Below are 12,789 nucleotides of genomic sequence, written 5' to 3' on the forward strand. Positions count from 1 at the left end.
AAGTTTTCCCGCGCTGCGTGATTCTCGTAACTACTTGAAGATTTTTATTAATTTGTTTTAAAACTAGGTATTGTTATAATGTCTGTGAAAAAGTCGACTAAATTGAACGTCATGTCTGATGATTTAGATGAATCTCACTATGGAAAATTCTCACCTAAAAACAAGAAGGTTCAAAAGCGCCAGAGAATTGAAGCACAAGAAGAGGGAAATCCAACAACTAATAATACCACCGTATTTAAGAAAAAGCGAAACGATGAAAGCATCAAAATTGGCGGCGAACCGCGTCGAAAACTAGTAAATGCAATGAATGAACAAATCGTAACGAGGTAATAATCTTATAAATCACTGTTTTTTTGGTTATTTTAAGGTATGTATTTATAACATTAATTATACTTTCCAGAAAACAAACGTACGAAAATTTACTCAGAAGTTTAATGGAAGTTGTAACTAATCTTGAGGCAGATTACAATGTTTTGAAAGAAAATGAACAAAAGCTAGAACAATTAACGGCATCTTTCATTAAATGCATTCAACAGGCTACCAATTCTCACAAACAAAAATTGAAGACTTTAAAAGAAATCCATGGTGCATTTAAAAAAGAGTAATAAACACAATTGTTCTTGTATTAAATGTAATTTTCTTTTTAGTCATATCTTCATTCTATGTTATTTTAACAGATGTGAAGAAATGGAAGCAGATCATAAAGCGGAAACCAATAAACTTGGAGAAGAATTAGAAGAGGATATGAGAAAATTAGAAGAGAATCTTGTTGCAAAAATTAAGCGCAATGAGTGGGAAAATTTGCAAAAAAAATTCTTTCAAGTAATGCGAAACCATTGTTGATATGTTAAAATTCCTATTTATTAATTTATTCTATAATTCCAAGTTTTGCAACTTCGCAATCTCTTTCTCTATTTTTGTAATATTAATTTTAATTTGTGTTTTGAATAAATTACTTTAAACTGCTATTTCGTTTCATTTACTTCTTTTAGCATAAACAAGCACAAGGTTAAGCCTAATATAATATCCACATTTTTACTACCAATCATGAATATAAAATAAACATCTGAGAGTATATCCTAGTTATTATTGTCTAATGTATCAAATCTTATAATGGCTGGTACTACAAACTGAAACAAAAGTAATATAAAAAAACAACTACATAACACTCATTTATTTTAACATTACTATACATTAAACTAAACAATAAGGACTACAATTCAGAATTTTTTATGACTATCATTCTTTGAATATGTTCTTTATGTCTGCACTGCCCAGTACTTGAGCAGTAACTGAATCTGGATTTTTAGTAGTTTTGGAAGATATTTGACGCTCCGCTGAAACAGCGGCAATTGATTTTTCAATCAATTCATTTTCTGGCACTCCTTCCGATTTTAACATTGCATATTGTTGTATTAATCTTTTAGTTTGTGTCTCTCCTGATGGATTTAACATGTTTACTCCTAACCCATGGCCCTCTGCATGGAACTTTCTGTAATAAATATATGTTTTTTTTTTATACAGATACAAAAAAATCTTTTATCAACAACCAATAATTAAATCAAAATTGTCTTAAACAAAGGAAGGAATCAGATGGTACATCTAAGAATTTACAAGTAATTTGTATAGGTAAGCGTATTTACGAATTTACTTACGCTCTAATTGCATCCTCTTTATACAGAATTTGTCTTATCTTCTTCACCTCTGGTTTAGGTCTTGCAAATTTGGGTTCTTCATTTGGAGGGAATGCTCTATACACATCAAACCAAAGTGGCCGGTCGTCAGGTTTCATTGCCCCACGTGTAAGGAGACCTTCCACTCTATAGAATATCGTAAATCATAAGACAGTTTTATAAAGAATATAATAACAATAATTTATCTTGCAATTGAAATTGTTATTGTACACATATTCTCTTTCAAAACTAGTTGGTTCTAGGAAGTAAAATATAATTATTTTGGCGGAAGAAGTATGAAGCAAGTCCCAGCAAAATAATTTCATAGAACTTTCAATTTTATTGTTTAAAAGATGCAGGTAATGTTACTAAGTTACCATAGTACTAAGTTTTGTATCAACTTACATACCTTGTAAATATTGTACCAATTCTTTCTAAACGACTAGTAGCCATTTTACATTAAATTTTTAATTATCGTTTGGTAATAACAAAGCAAAATATATTTGTAATATTTAATTTAAGGTTAAAAGTAGGCACAACAAAAATAACTTTTTGACATTTAATTATCAGAGAATGAGAGAATCTCTCATTCTCTGATAACGGTTCTCTGATCAACGGTTAGATACTCTTTGATCTCTCAGAGAGATCAAAGAGTATCTAACCGTTTTGACTTTGACTAATATCTGTCAGTGTCAATGCTCATAGAGATTTGTCGTTTTTAAAATCTCCACTGCACTTCTTCAAATAAAACTAAAACTTAATAGGAGAATCGAATTTCTTTTAGGCGTCCATAGTTACCTTGTATTTCAATAAAGTGAAAACCCTATTTTTGGAGCATAACTGGGCTAGGCACAATTTGATAATAAACGCAAATAATGCTCAATTATAAAAATTAAGTAATAAATTGGCCCAACATCGCTCAATCATACATTTAATTTGCATACTTAACAGCTTTCGTCTGAGTTTGGTCTGAGCTGTAGCTAGACCCTCGAATTGAAATATGCTATTCACTTATTCAATTTAAACTAATGTTTACATTATAAGTCCTTGTCTAGGTCTTTTCGCAGTGGCATTATGAGTAGGTATGAGATGCGAAACAAATAGCTGCAATAATGTGTAATCTCTTATGTTTATTTAACATAAGAAGCATGAAATATTTAACGTCATAACTACACTGCGGATTCTTGATCGCTTACATTAAATTCTTAATTTTAATATTGAGTAGCGATTGGCAAGAACCGTGTTTTTACATGACATATTTCATAGAATCCTGTTTCAAACAAAATATTTCACAAGTACAAAGCACGGACGACTCACGTTTATTAGTAATCATTATCTTATCTAAGAGCGATAAGCCTGTGCTAAAAAACACACCCGTGTTTCTAGTGTCGTACCGTAACCACAAGTTTTATAAAAACTCCTTTGTATTGTTGTTATTACTTTTTAAAATCTGTTTTTAAAATTGCTAAGATGATTCAAAAGAAGCCCTTACTGTTCTACTTCGCCGCTATTTTAGGTAAGCTCGGGCTTTGTATAATTCATGTAATAGGTCCTTGGTAAATAAGATTACATCGTAATTGGTTAAGTAGGTAAGCTGTTCAATAAAATATTCTAGGGCACAACCGAACCAAATAACATTTAAAATCGTTTTATTTTTTCAAATAGGTTTTGTTTAACATTATATTTGAAAAACTACATTTTCGTCAAATGTGAGTCCAATATCACCCCTGTTAATTAATTAATTATATTAATCTTAATAGATTAATTCATAATTTATTCTTAATTTTTTCAGTTATATTAAGTACCATCGCTCAAGAAGCAGAAGCGAGGAGAAAAATTCTTAGAGGAAGACGTGTTATGACAAGGACGTACTACCGTGAGTCATTGTTTTTCTTCCCAAATAACTTAAACGGAAAGCCATTTAAAATCATGTTAATTGTGTTATCAAAAGAATTATATTCTCCAATCAGCAGATATAAGCTAGTAAAATTACAATACACTGTTGAAATATTTGCATCCCTGTCATTTCCTTTGAAGAAATAAGGGTAGCAATAGTTTCTCATACAAAAGTGGCGCCATTTTTAAATCATACGTTGTATTCCAGATGGCAACGCTGTACCGGCTTGGGCGATCAGTTTAATGGCGGGAATAGGAATGCTGCTCGTTGGCGGAGTTCTATACGTGGTGATGCGTAAGATAGTGCTCTCCTCTGAGACTGGCTCCCTCAACACATACCAGCCGGCGTTACAAAACGAAGATGTTTAATTCGCTAGTTTATCAATAAACTAAAGTAACGACTTTTATTAAGTTTAAGTTTAAAGTTAACTTGAAACGAAAATACAAGAACGTAAAATAAAAGTTAATGATTATGAAGACATTTACTTGCAAAATATTGTAATATGTAAAACTATTTTTTACATTTATTCCAAATGTTTAGTTTAATGTTAAGACTTTTACAATAAAACGACTAAATAAAATGGAATCGAATTAAATCTTTTTATTAAACCACAAATGTCTGATTTGAATACATTAAGAGATTAATCACTTAGTTAGTGGCTGCAACAGACATGTTAAAATTCTCTGCGGTGATACTTGTCGGGGTCATAGTATGACGTCACCACGACCCGGTTGCTGAACTTGCGCCCTGTCAGCGTCTGTTGCGCTTTTTGACAATCCGCGATACTGTTGAACTCGACAAACACCTGAATAAAAACCACCGAAGTATTAATAAAAAAAAAATAAACAAATATCAGTCACTTCAAGAAAACAATCAAATGACTTGTCAATATTTAAAAATGTTCCCTCACCTTTCCACATCCGGGGACATCTACCCCCTCTAGAGGTCTCGGTATCTCAATGCTGCGGACACAGCCATATTTATTGCACTCCTCTCTGAAATAACAAAAAAAATTAGCAACATCTAAAAATTGATTACAGGTATTTCAAAATATAACAAGGATGCAGAGTTTGACATTTTTATCTCAGAAACTATTAAAGGGACCCACGATTGTGATCAATGAGGGGCAAATAAGAATTAAATTAATATTCTTAGTTATAGGCTATTTAGGATGCAAGAAGTAAACAAGGACCAAAAGACATTCCACTGCAATGTGAGTTGTTGCTGAATTCTTACTTAATATCTTCGAGAATGTCTTCATATTCCTCTTCGTCGCGCAGTTCGTCCGGTGTGACCATATTGAGGAGACAGAGCACCTCCGTGGCGGGGCCGGCGCCCGCCAGCGTCAGCCCGGCCACCTGCAGCGTCACCGGCGCCGCGCCAGTCATCGCTGCATACACATTACATATGTTTTATAACCAACTCATTGGGATACAGACTGTCGCAATACACCGTGTACAAAAACATTTGTTTATTCATAACATTTAAATTAGACAATATGTGAAATGCTTGTACACACGATTTCTGGACATCCTGTATATGACAAAAAAAAAACCAACAGTCAAAAATTTAATATTTTTTGTCACTTATACTCAATAATAGTAATATTTTACTTTAGTATAGTTTCATATCAAAATATTGCAATGTGTACTAAAATTGATTAAATTTGACTTACCACAAGATTTCATACTAAAGTTACACAGAATACATAAATGGTATGTCGTCAACATGCAAACCAATCTTGACCTAGATCATACCTTAGTATGCAAACAAAAATAATACAAGGTTTAACAATCTGCTAAAAAAAATAGATAGAAGGTTAGGAATTTAAAAAATAAATGTTTTCAATTACATTGGATGTACACACCCAGCGTAGAATTCTTGGCACCGATGCTCGCTCGCTGCACAATTAACTTCTTATCTCCTAGTTGCATACCATTTAAACCTGCAATAGCCTTTTAAGAAAAACAAAAAATGCATTATTGATAATATTCTTGATCCAAATAATTTGCATAATTCGTAAAATATTAATTTACCTGATCGGTCATAGATATGTCTACATATTCAGCAAAAGCATAGCCTTTGCTGAGGCCCGTAGAGGAGTCCTTCACCAAATTGAATGCACGGAGCTGACCAAATGACATCAGAAGTTCTTTCACCTGTCACACACACCTATATGTAAGTCCTTTGCCAAAAACACTTCTACAAGGACTAAATATATAATAATTTCTTTATTATATATTGTTACAACTAATTGAACAAAACTTTAGTTCCCGTTACACATTAATTGCAGCATAGATATGAATACATATTACAATCTGACCTGCGACTAGCTGCATGTTAGAATCAGATATGAATGGTGCTGACTTGCCTTATCATGCCGGCGTCTCGGGCAAGTACGAGACTTGTGTGAGACTGAGAGACAACAGTGACACGCGGGCCGCGAATGTGCCAAATCTATGCTAGGGAGGGGCAGAAAGCAAACTATCAGTTACTTGTCTCAAATGTATCTCGAGTGTGTAATGTACACACTCGTCCGTTACGAGTACCTGAAAATACCTGAAAGGGACCAAAACATAACTCGATTCGCTGCTTGCTGCACCATAGCCCTGTCAACTGTTGAATCTCGTCCTGAAAATGGCAGCGGCCTCTACGAATATTTTAATGGGAACTATCTAAATAACCTAAAATCGACAAGATCTATGCAATTCACATCCGGGTCAATATTTGATTACTGAAAAAACATTAAATGTCATATCTGAAATTGTCTCTTTTTGGGAAATTTTCGTATTATACGCATTGACATTCATCACTATTTTTGCCTTTGGAAAATATCACTAAATTTTTTAAATATTCTGTATCGCAAATATGTTGTGCAATATTTTCCAAGGCTATAATATTAAGTTTCAACAGAGATGGTTGCACCCTAGATGGTACTCCATCTGAAACATATAATAATGCATGTTTAGTTGCACTTTGAGTACTGAAATTTTTGTGAAGAATCACAATAATGCCTATCTTTGAATTGAACACGAAATGGCAGTCAGCTTTCATGGTTTACATTGTTTTTATATATAGAAACATATAGTATTGCATACAAATGTATAGGGCAAAAATACTACTAATAATATTAATTCAAAAATTATTACAAACTTTTAAAATTATTTACCCTTCAACAAATTTAGTACATTGTCCTTTTTTTGCCCTGGACCTCTCTGATTCCAAAATAAATACAGTTGACTTACATATAATTAAATAATAAAGCCCACTTACTTGATCTTCATTGAGATAGTTGGGGAGGCCGCCAATGAATATTTTATGTGGAGAATCTGGCACAACTGTACTTATAACACCAGCTGGAAAAAAATTGCTACATAAAAAGAACAATCCTCAACCCAAGAACAGGCAACATATCCTAACTGTACTAATATGACACAATTTTCTTTTTTCCACATCTATATAAACATAAACAGTGTAAAAAGACATACCTGGCACATTGATTGCTGGATTCTCGGTGCCAGGCATTGGTTGATAATCATGCGGCCTCCTTATCTTCAAACTCTGACCTTTGAAGTTGATCCCATCGAATGCCATAGCTTGAGTTGTTTCATCAATAGATCTGAACTCAAGGAATGCAAAGTTTTTGTCCAAGTTAATCTGGCAAGCTAAAACCGGATTACCAGCCGCTTGCGCTAAACCTGACAGGTGCATCTGCTGATTGAAAAACTCCATTGTTTCCTCTTCAGTAACTCCAAATGGTATATTTCCGACGTACAATCTTCGCGCTTGTCTTGTTATTGTTGATCCAACTACAGGCACTGCAGCTTGTGGCGTGTCTGCAACGATGTTCGCAGGTATTTGTCCGGCTGCCTGCATGGCTTTGTACTGCAGTGGAGTGATATGCTCAAATCCCGGTGGCGGTACATCCCAATACAGCGAGGGCTTGCGGCGACGGGATCTCTTAGATGGTGATCTTGATTTACTTCTCCTCTTCTCTCTTCGGTCTCTTGATCGAGATCTTGTTCGACGGCGTTCCCTCGAACGTGATCTACGTCGCCGATCTATGACGCCAAAATGTTTCGGATTAAAATAAGCTTAATATGTTACATATCACAAATTTAAAGTAACACATACCTTTATCTTCACCCATGGTATACTTAAAGTTATTAAAATATGAATATCTTTATTCTGAAAATGTTTAGTGAAACATCGAATACAAAACACACAGAATTCACAAAATGGCTTCTTTTCCTTTTACAGCATTTGACATTTGGTTGGTTTTGTAGGTTGGTAATGCGATTTTATTCGCTCTGTGGTATGAAAGACAGAGATAGGGACTTAGCCACTGTTCATCCATAGACAAAGAAAAAGCTAATACAGTAATACATTGGTAATAAAGGTTAAAAGTTAAAAATCTTTGAGAATGAATGGAAGATCTGTCTGTCACATCTACATCATTCACACTTTGATTTGACGTTGGCGGGTTGTCGGCTTGTGATGGAGGGAGGAATTGGAAGTGAAAGTTTTTTCTTTAAAACAAGTTCGAATAGTGTTGTATTAGTATTTTAATTATTCGATGGATGTAGAAGTTCCTCAGTGTAAAGTAAATCCATTAGTCAACCTTGATAGATTTTCGTAAACAATGGTGCGTGTTAAATTTTGTGAAAGTTTTTATTTACTTTTGCGATAAAAATAAAGTTTTAATTCAAAAGTTACAATAATTTTATTAATAAAATAAAAATGGGTGCTACGGAGAATGTACAATAATACTTACTGTCTTACATTTAAATTTTATTACTATTTTTTTTATTTTCAGGATCACCTACCTGATGATGGCTTAAAATATAGAAAAAACAACAACAACTATAAGGAAAACGGCTTGTATGATAACGAAACGAAATTAAACAATAAGAGTGATGATACACGAAAAGGGAAAGTTATTGGATTAGTTTTTGTGTCTTTGCTTTTGGATCTTTTGGCATTTACAATGATTTTACCATTGTTGCCTTCTTTACTTGATTACTATGACAAAGAGGAGGGTGATGGTAATTCATTGTATGCATCGTTAGTATATGCTGTGAGAAGCTTCCAGAAGTTGACTGGAGCACCTGATAGGTTTGCATCAGTGCTGTTTGGAGGGGCACTGGGCTCTATGTACAGTTTCTTGCAATTCCTTACAAGTCCTATTGTTGGGAGCTTATCAGATGCATATGGAAGAAAACCTATGCTTTTAATTTGCTTGGTAAGTATATCCAAATATTTTTTATACAGATATTTATCTTACTTCTCACTAATGTTACTCAAATTGTAAATGTAAATGTTTAGATGGATGGATGTATGATGGAAGGTATCTCCAAAATATCATAATGAATCCTGATTCTATTTGGCAAAGATAGTCTTGTGAACACATAATCTTGTAGAATACATAGACTTCTTAATAAATATTTAATTTAATAGTGACAAAATTCATTCACCGCAATAGTATTAAGTAATATAGTTTCTTGCAATAGTGTGCTGTATGTCTTAGTGTTTGGGATCTCATATTTGATGCCGTATCTTAGAAATTAGTATAAAACTCTTGTAGATAAATGTATATAAGTTGAAATGTAATGATAAAATATAAGAGATGTTCCATATCAAAGATAACATAAGTACATGTTTCAAATATCTATGAATGTTAGATATTATGTAAGTATAATATGTCTGAAGGTAAGGAGTAAAAGGTTAGCATGGTATGGGCATGTTACAAGGAGAATGTTAGTTATGAGTGTGGTACACCGGTAGAGGTACACCAAGAAAGAGATGCATGGATTGCATGAAAGGTGACATGATCAAAAAGGAGTGGTGACTGAGATGACATATGATAGTTATTTGGAGGACAAAATTATGTTGTGCCAACCCTATGGGAGTAGGATAAAGAGGATGCTGACAATGATGATGATGTCCCAAATAAGTTCTGCTAATATTTGCTTAAAATATATGTTAAAAATCTGTTATACACTGAAAAATCTAATTGGATAATTATATTTTTCCTTATAATTATTGATATGATCAAGGGTAAATGGATGTGAAATTTTCCTTTGTTTTTCTGTTCCTAATGATTTCCTAATTCAATTATTAATTAACTTTGAAAGTGATGTACAATTATAATTTACCTATTAAATTATAAATAAATCACACCTTTTGATTACGAAATAAAAAAAGATTAATACGAGATTTAAATGTGCTGCAGTTTTATTTATTACTAGCTTTCGCCTGCGACTCTGTTTGCGTGGAATTAAAAAAAGAGTGAAAAGCCTATGTCTTCTGAGCCTACATCCATGTCAAATTTTATCGATATCTGTCTAGCAGTTTAGTTTAACAAACATCCATCCATATAAACTTTTGCATTTGTAATATCTGTATGATTTTATTCTTATCAGTCATGAATAAAATTTCCAAAACCTATTACCTATATCTAGAACAATAACTATGTTTTATTATCATAATAATTTATTTTAGACTGGGATAGCAGTGTCCCATGCATTGTGGAGTTGTGCAAGTACATTCAGTGTGTTTGTGTTAGCCCGGTTCATTGGAGGGTTGAGCAAGGCTAATGTTAGTCTCAGTATGGCCATTGTCACCGATGCTTCAGGAGAGAAGACAAGAGCACGTGGAATGGTAACAGTTTTAAAGAATTTCAGTAACTACAGATAAATTAGCAACCAAGCAGAGAAAATATGTATTTTTTGTGCTATAAAATTTGTTTTAATATTTTATCTGAAATGACATACAAAGATCAAAACACATGAAAATGTTGATGGTCCACAAACTGTATAATACAAATAAGTTTTTTTTATTGTAAAACGGTTGTTGAAATTGTTGGGTTATTCACATAGCCGTTTTTATTTAAACACAGTTGCTATTTTAAATCTATTATAACATAATAAGAAACAAAAATATTGGTTAATTAAGCAGATATTCCAAATGTCCCTGTTCACCTTTGGTACTATAATAGATACTTTTTTAACAAATGTATATTTTTGAAACATATGTTATTTAGCCTATATTATAGCTTTTATATATTTATTTCATAAACTATGAATTTGTATTTATTTTAGGCCCTTGTTGGTTTAGCGTTTTCAATTGGATTCATAGTGGGTCCGATGGCAGGCGCCTGGTTCGCAAAGACGAATGACGCTAACTTCGGCCTTTGGGGACAGAGACCTGCCTTGTATGCTCTCTCTCTTTCACTCGCAAACATCGCACTTGTATTCTTGTTTTTGCCAGAAACATTGTCAAAGGTTGGTACATTCATCCAATCGAAGCCCCTTTCCTAAAGGACACCAATGTAACACAGCCTCCTATTTCTACTGAAAATTAAACATATAAAGATCATAAAAATAGTAGTTGCTAACGAAAATTAGTGGAAAACGGTTCTATAAACTAATTTTGAATGCAAATTCCTTTCTTTGTTTTATTGGCTTATAAGACTTTTTCTTTCAGGATAAAAGATCACCTCTATCGCTGTCTCTTTCTAAAGCCATCGAATATGTGTCCCCCTGGCACCTTTTAAAATTCTCCCCAGTTGAGAATCTTTCCCAACATCAAAACAAAGTATTATCAAAATTGGGATTGATTTATTTCATGTATTTGTTTATTTACTCCGGCCTCGAGTTTACTATAACTTTTCTGACACACCACACCTTCGCCTATACAGCTATGCAGCAAGGGAAAATGTTTTTAGTTATAGGTAAGTCTGTTTTAATTTATTCTTTTAATTCTAGATAAAAATGTGTAATTTCAAAGTGGCTTTTAAGTCAAGTATTTATTGTACTGTCTTATTGAATCCCTCGGTTCAAGGTCATATGATAAACGCATTCTACAATTGAAACATTCTTTCTCTCTTGACAATGAATAGGTTTAGTTTTTATAAACATGACTCAATCGAAACATTCATTATACAGAAAGAGACTATTGAATATTCCATTTGTACTCAAATGTAATAATACAAATATATAACTGCTTAACGTCTATAGTAATTTATATAAAATTATGAATTTGATATAAAGGGGTAAGATTTTTATTTTTGTATGTATTGAAATAATTCAAAACCTACTGATTAGATTTTAAAAATTCTTTAACCGTTAAATAGCTATGTTATCACTGAGTAACATAGGCTATGTTTATCAATTATTTAGATAATTTCATGGGGACGAAGTCGCGAGCAACAGGCTAGTTATTAATAAAGCAATTTTGGATTTAGTTAGCAAACTTACACTTTAAGTCGCTTTACCTGCTTTAGGTGTTTCCAATTAATGGAAGTTAGTTAATAGGATTAAAAATAGTAAAAAGACATTGGTAAGATGAGACGGAAGCCATACATGTCTTTTAATTCTTGTATCAATCAACGTTTTGTTACACTTTGACTACTTGTTTTCACTTACTATTTTTAAATTTACTATTCAAACTTTGTAAGACAAATGAAAGCACACTTTGCCGGATTTAACGTTACAGGCGCCTTCAGCGAGATTTCTACGATAAACACTTTTACGCAGGTTTATGTGAGGCTGAAATTCGCAGCCCATTGTCATCATATTTTTTTTGTTAAATATATTCACTGTATGTAAATGTATATGATGAAAATAAAGAGGTTTTTATTTATTTTTAAGTCAAGCGTCATTAAATTCTAACGCCAGTACTGACTAAGAATTTTAATAAGGTCAATTTGACCATAAATACAATTATATGAAATTGTAGTCGAAGGAAATTAAATTGTGTCGTAATATTATATCGCTAGCTATAATTGATAAATTATTGATATTTATTGTTCGTGGTGAGTGGTTTTTTTTATATATAGCTTTCGCCAGCGACTCCCTCCGCGTGGAATTTAAAAAAAAATGAGTAGCCTGTGTTCTTCCAGAATATTCTCTACATCTATACCAAATTTCATCGAAATCCGTTTAGCCGTTTAGGCTACAAACTCTAGCAAACATCCATTCATCCATTTAAACATTCGCAGTTATAATATTAGTATGATTAACTAGTGCGTGACTACGATCCCAGCTGAATATAAGTGTTAATGTGGTCGATGATTGTACTTATTATTTAATTTTTATTATTGCTAATTAATTAGTTTGTTGTTTGCACTAGCGTAACTTATTTTATTCACGCGAAGATGAATCTGGCTATACCTGTTGACTCTCACCATCAGGTGTGATAATGGCGGCGCTGCAGGGC

The 12,789-nt window shown here is 32.9% G+C and overlaps 5 protein-coding genes across 5 annotated transcripts in view; 3 read left to right on the top strand and 2 right to left on the bottom strand.

Annotated features, from left to right (window-relative positions):
• The first annotated feature begins 14 nt into the window (after nt 1-14).
• Nucleotides 15-1,045, top strand: LOC106107003. The gene is made up of 3 exons (XM_013287670.1): nt 15-326; nt 401-601; nt 678-1,045. Exons 1-3 carry the CDS (start codon nt 79-81, stop codon nt 841-843), a joined length of 615 nt encoding a protein of 204 aa, XP_013143124.1. The 5' UTR covers nt 15-78; the 3' UTR covers nt 844-1,045.
• Nucleotides 1,046-1,145: 100 nt separating this feature from the next.
• LOC106107004 (28S ribosomal protein S23, mitochondrial) lies at nt 1,146-2,197 on the bottom strand. The gene is made up of 3 exons (XM_013287671.1): nt 2,083-2,197; nt 1,656-1,820; nt 1,146-1,492 (listed from the first exon to the last, which is right to left on the bottom strand). The coding sequence occupies exons 1-3, from the start codon at nt 2,124-2,126 to the stop codon at nt 1,240-1,242; spliced, it is 462 nt and encodes a 153-aa protein (XP_013143125.1). The 5' UTR covers nt 2,127-2,197; the 3' UTR covers nt 1,146-1,239.
• A 202-nt stretch (nt 2,198-2,399) lies between these two features.
• On the top strand, nt 2,400-3,952 carry LOC106107208. The gene is made up of 3 exons (XM_013287960.1): nt 2,400-3,189; nt 3,466-3,549; nt 3,778-3,952. Exons 1-3 carry the CDS (start codon nt 3,144-3,146, stop codon nt 3,936-3,938), a joined length of 291 nt encoding a protein of 96 aa, XP_013143414.1. The 5' UTR covers nt 2,400-3,143; the 3' UTR covers nt 3,939-3,952.
• Nucleotides 3,953-4,145: 193 nt separating this feature from the next.
• On the bottom strand, nt 4,146-7,845 carry LOC106107206 (splicing factor U2AF 50 kDa subunit). Its single transcript, XM_013287959.1, has 8 exons — nt 7,705-7,845; nt 7,059-7,631; nt 6,844-6,926; nt 5,607-5,729; nt 5,423-5,525; nt 4,807-4,960; nt 4,481-4,565; nt 4,146-4,375 (listed from the first exon to the last, which is right to left on the bottom strand). The coding sequence occupies exons 1-8, from the start codon at nt 7,718-7,720 to the stop codon at nt 4,244-4,246; spliced, it is 1,269 nt and encodes a 422-aa protein (XP_013143413.1). The 5' UTR covers nt 7,721-7,845; the 3' UTR covers nt 4,146-4,243.
• Nucleotides 7,846-7,989: 144 nt separating this feature from the next.
• Nucleotides 7,990-12,789, top strand: part of LOC106106826 (major facilitator superfamily domain-containing protein 10-like) — a 7,432-nt gene continuing 2,632 nt past the window's right edge. Inside the window, exons 1-6 of the mRNA XM_013287485.1 lie at nt 7,990-8,215; nt 8,387-8,812; nt 10,072-10,230; nt 10,671-10,853; nt 11,056-11,302; nt 12,764-12,787. Of these exons, the coding sequence (XP_013142939.1) occupies nt 8,213-8,215; nt 8,387-8,812; nt 10,072-10,230; nt 10,671-10,853; nt 11,056-11,302; nt 12,764-12,787 (1,042 nt within the window). The 5' untranslated portion in view covers nt 7,990-8,212. The remainder of the gene's footprint in view (nt 8,216-8,386; nt 8,813-10,071; nt 10,231-10,670; nt 10,854-11,055; nt 11,303-12,763; nt 12,788-12,789) is intronic.

This window comes from Papilio polytes, unplaced genomic scaffold (assembly GCF_000836215.1).
Source record: "Papilio polytes unplaced genomic scaffold, Ppol_1.0 DF822067.1, whole genome shotgun sequence".
In the NCBI taxonomy this organism is placed as follows: Eukaryota; Metazoa; Arthropoda; class Insecta; order Lepidoptera; family Papilionidae; genus Papilio; species Papilio polytes.

Coding starts and splice junctions, on each gene's coding strand:
- LOC106107004 (XM_013287671.1), bottom strand. CDS start 2,126: ATGGCTACTAGTCGTTTAGAAAGAATTGGTACAATATTTACAAG. Junction 1,821..2,082: donor ATTGGTACAATATTTACAAG/GTATGTAAGTTG, acceptor GATATTCTATAG/AGTGGAAGGTCTCCTTACAC. Junction 1,493..1,655: donor AAAGAGGATGCAATTAGAGC/GTAAGTAAATTC, acceptor TATTTATTACAG/AAAGTTCCATGCAGAGGGCC.
- LOC106107208 (XM_013287960.1), top strand. CDS start 3,144: ATGATTCAAAAGAAGCCCTTACTGTTCTACTTCGCCGCTATTTTAG. Junction 3,190..3,465: donor CTACTTCGCCGCTATTTTAG/GTAAGCTCGGGC, acceptor TAATTTTTTCAG/TTATATTAAGTACCATCGCT. Junction 3,550..3,777: donor TATGACAAGGACGTACTACC/GTGAGTCATTGT, acceptor GTTGTATTCCAG/ATGGCAACGCTGTACCGGCT.
- LOC106107003 (XM_013287670.1), top strand. CDS start 79: ATGTCTGTGAAAAAGTCGACTAAATTGAACGTCATGTCTGATGATTTA. Junction 327..400: donor AATGAACAAATCGTAACGAG/GTAATAATCTTA, acceptor TATACTTTCCAG/AAAACAAACGTACGAAAATT. Junction 602..677: donor CATGGTGCATTTAAAAAAGA/GTAATAAACACA, acceptor TTATTTTAACAG/ATGTGAAGAAATGGAAGCAG.
- LOC106107206 (XM_013287959.1), bottom strand. Junction 6,927..7,058: donor TCCAGCAATCAATGTGCCAG/GTATGTCTTTTT, acceptor ATTTTTTTCCAG/CTGGTGTTATAAGTACAGTT. Junction 4,376..4,480: donor ATGTCCCCGGATGTGGAAAG/GTGAGGGAACAT, acceptor GTTTTTATTCAG/GTGTTTGTCGAGTTCAACAG.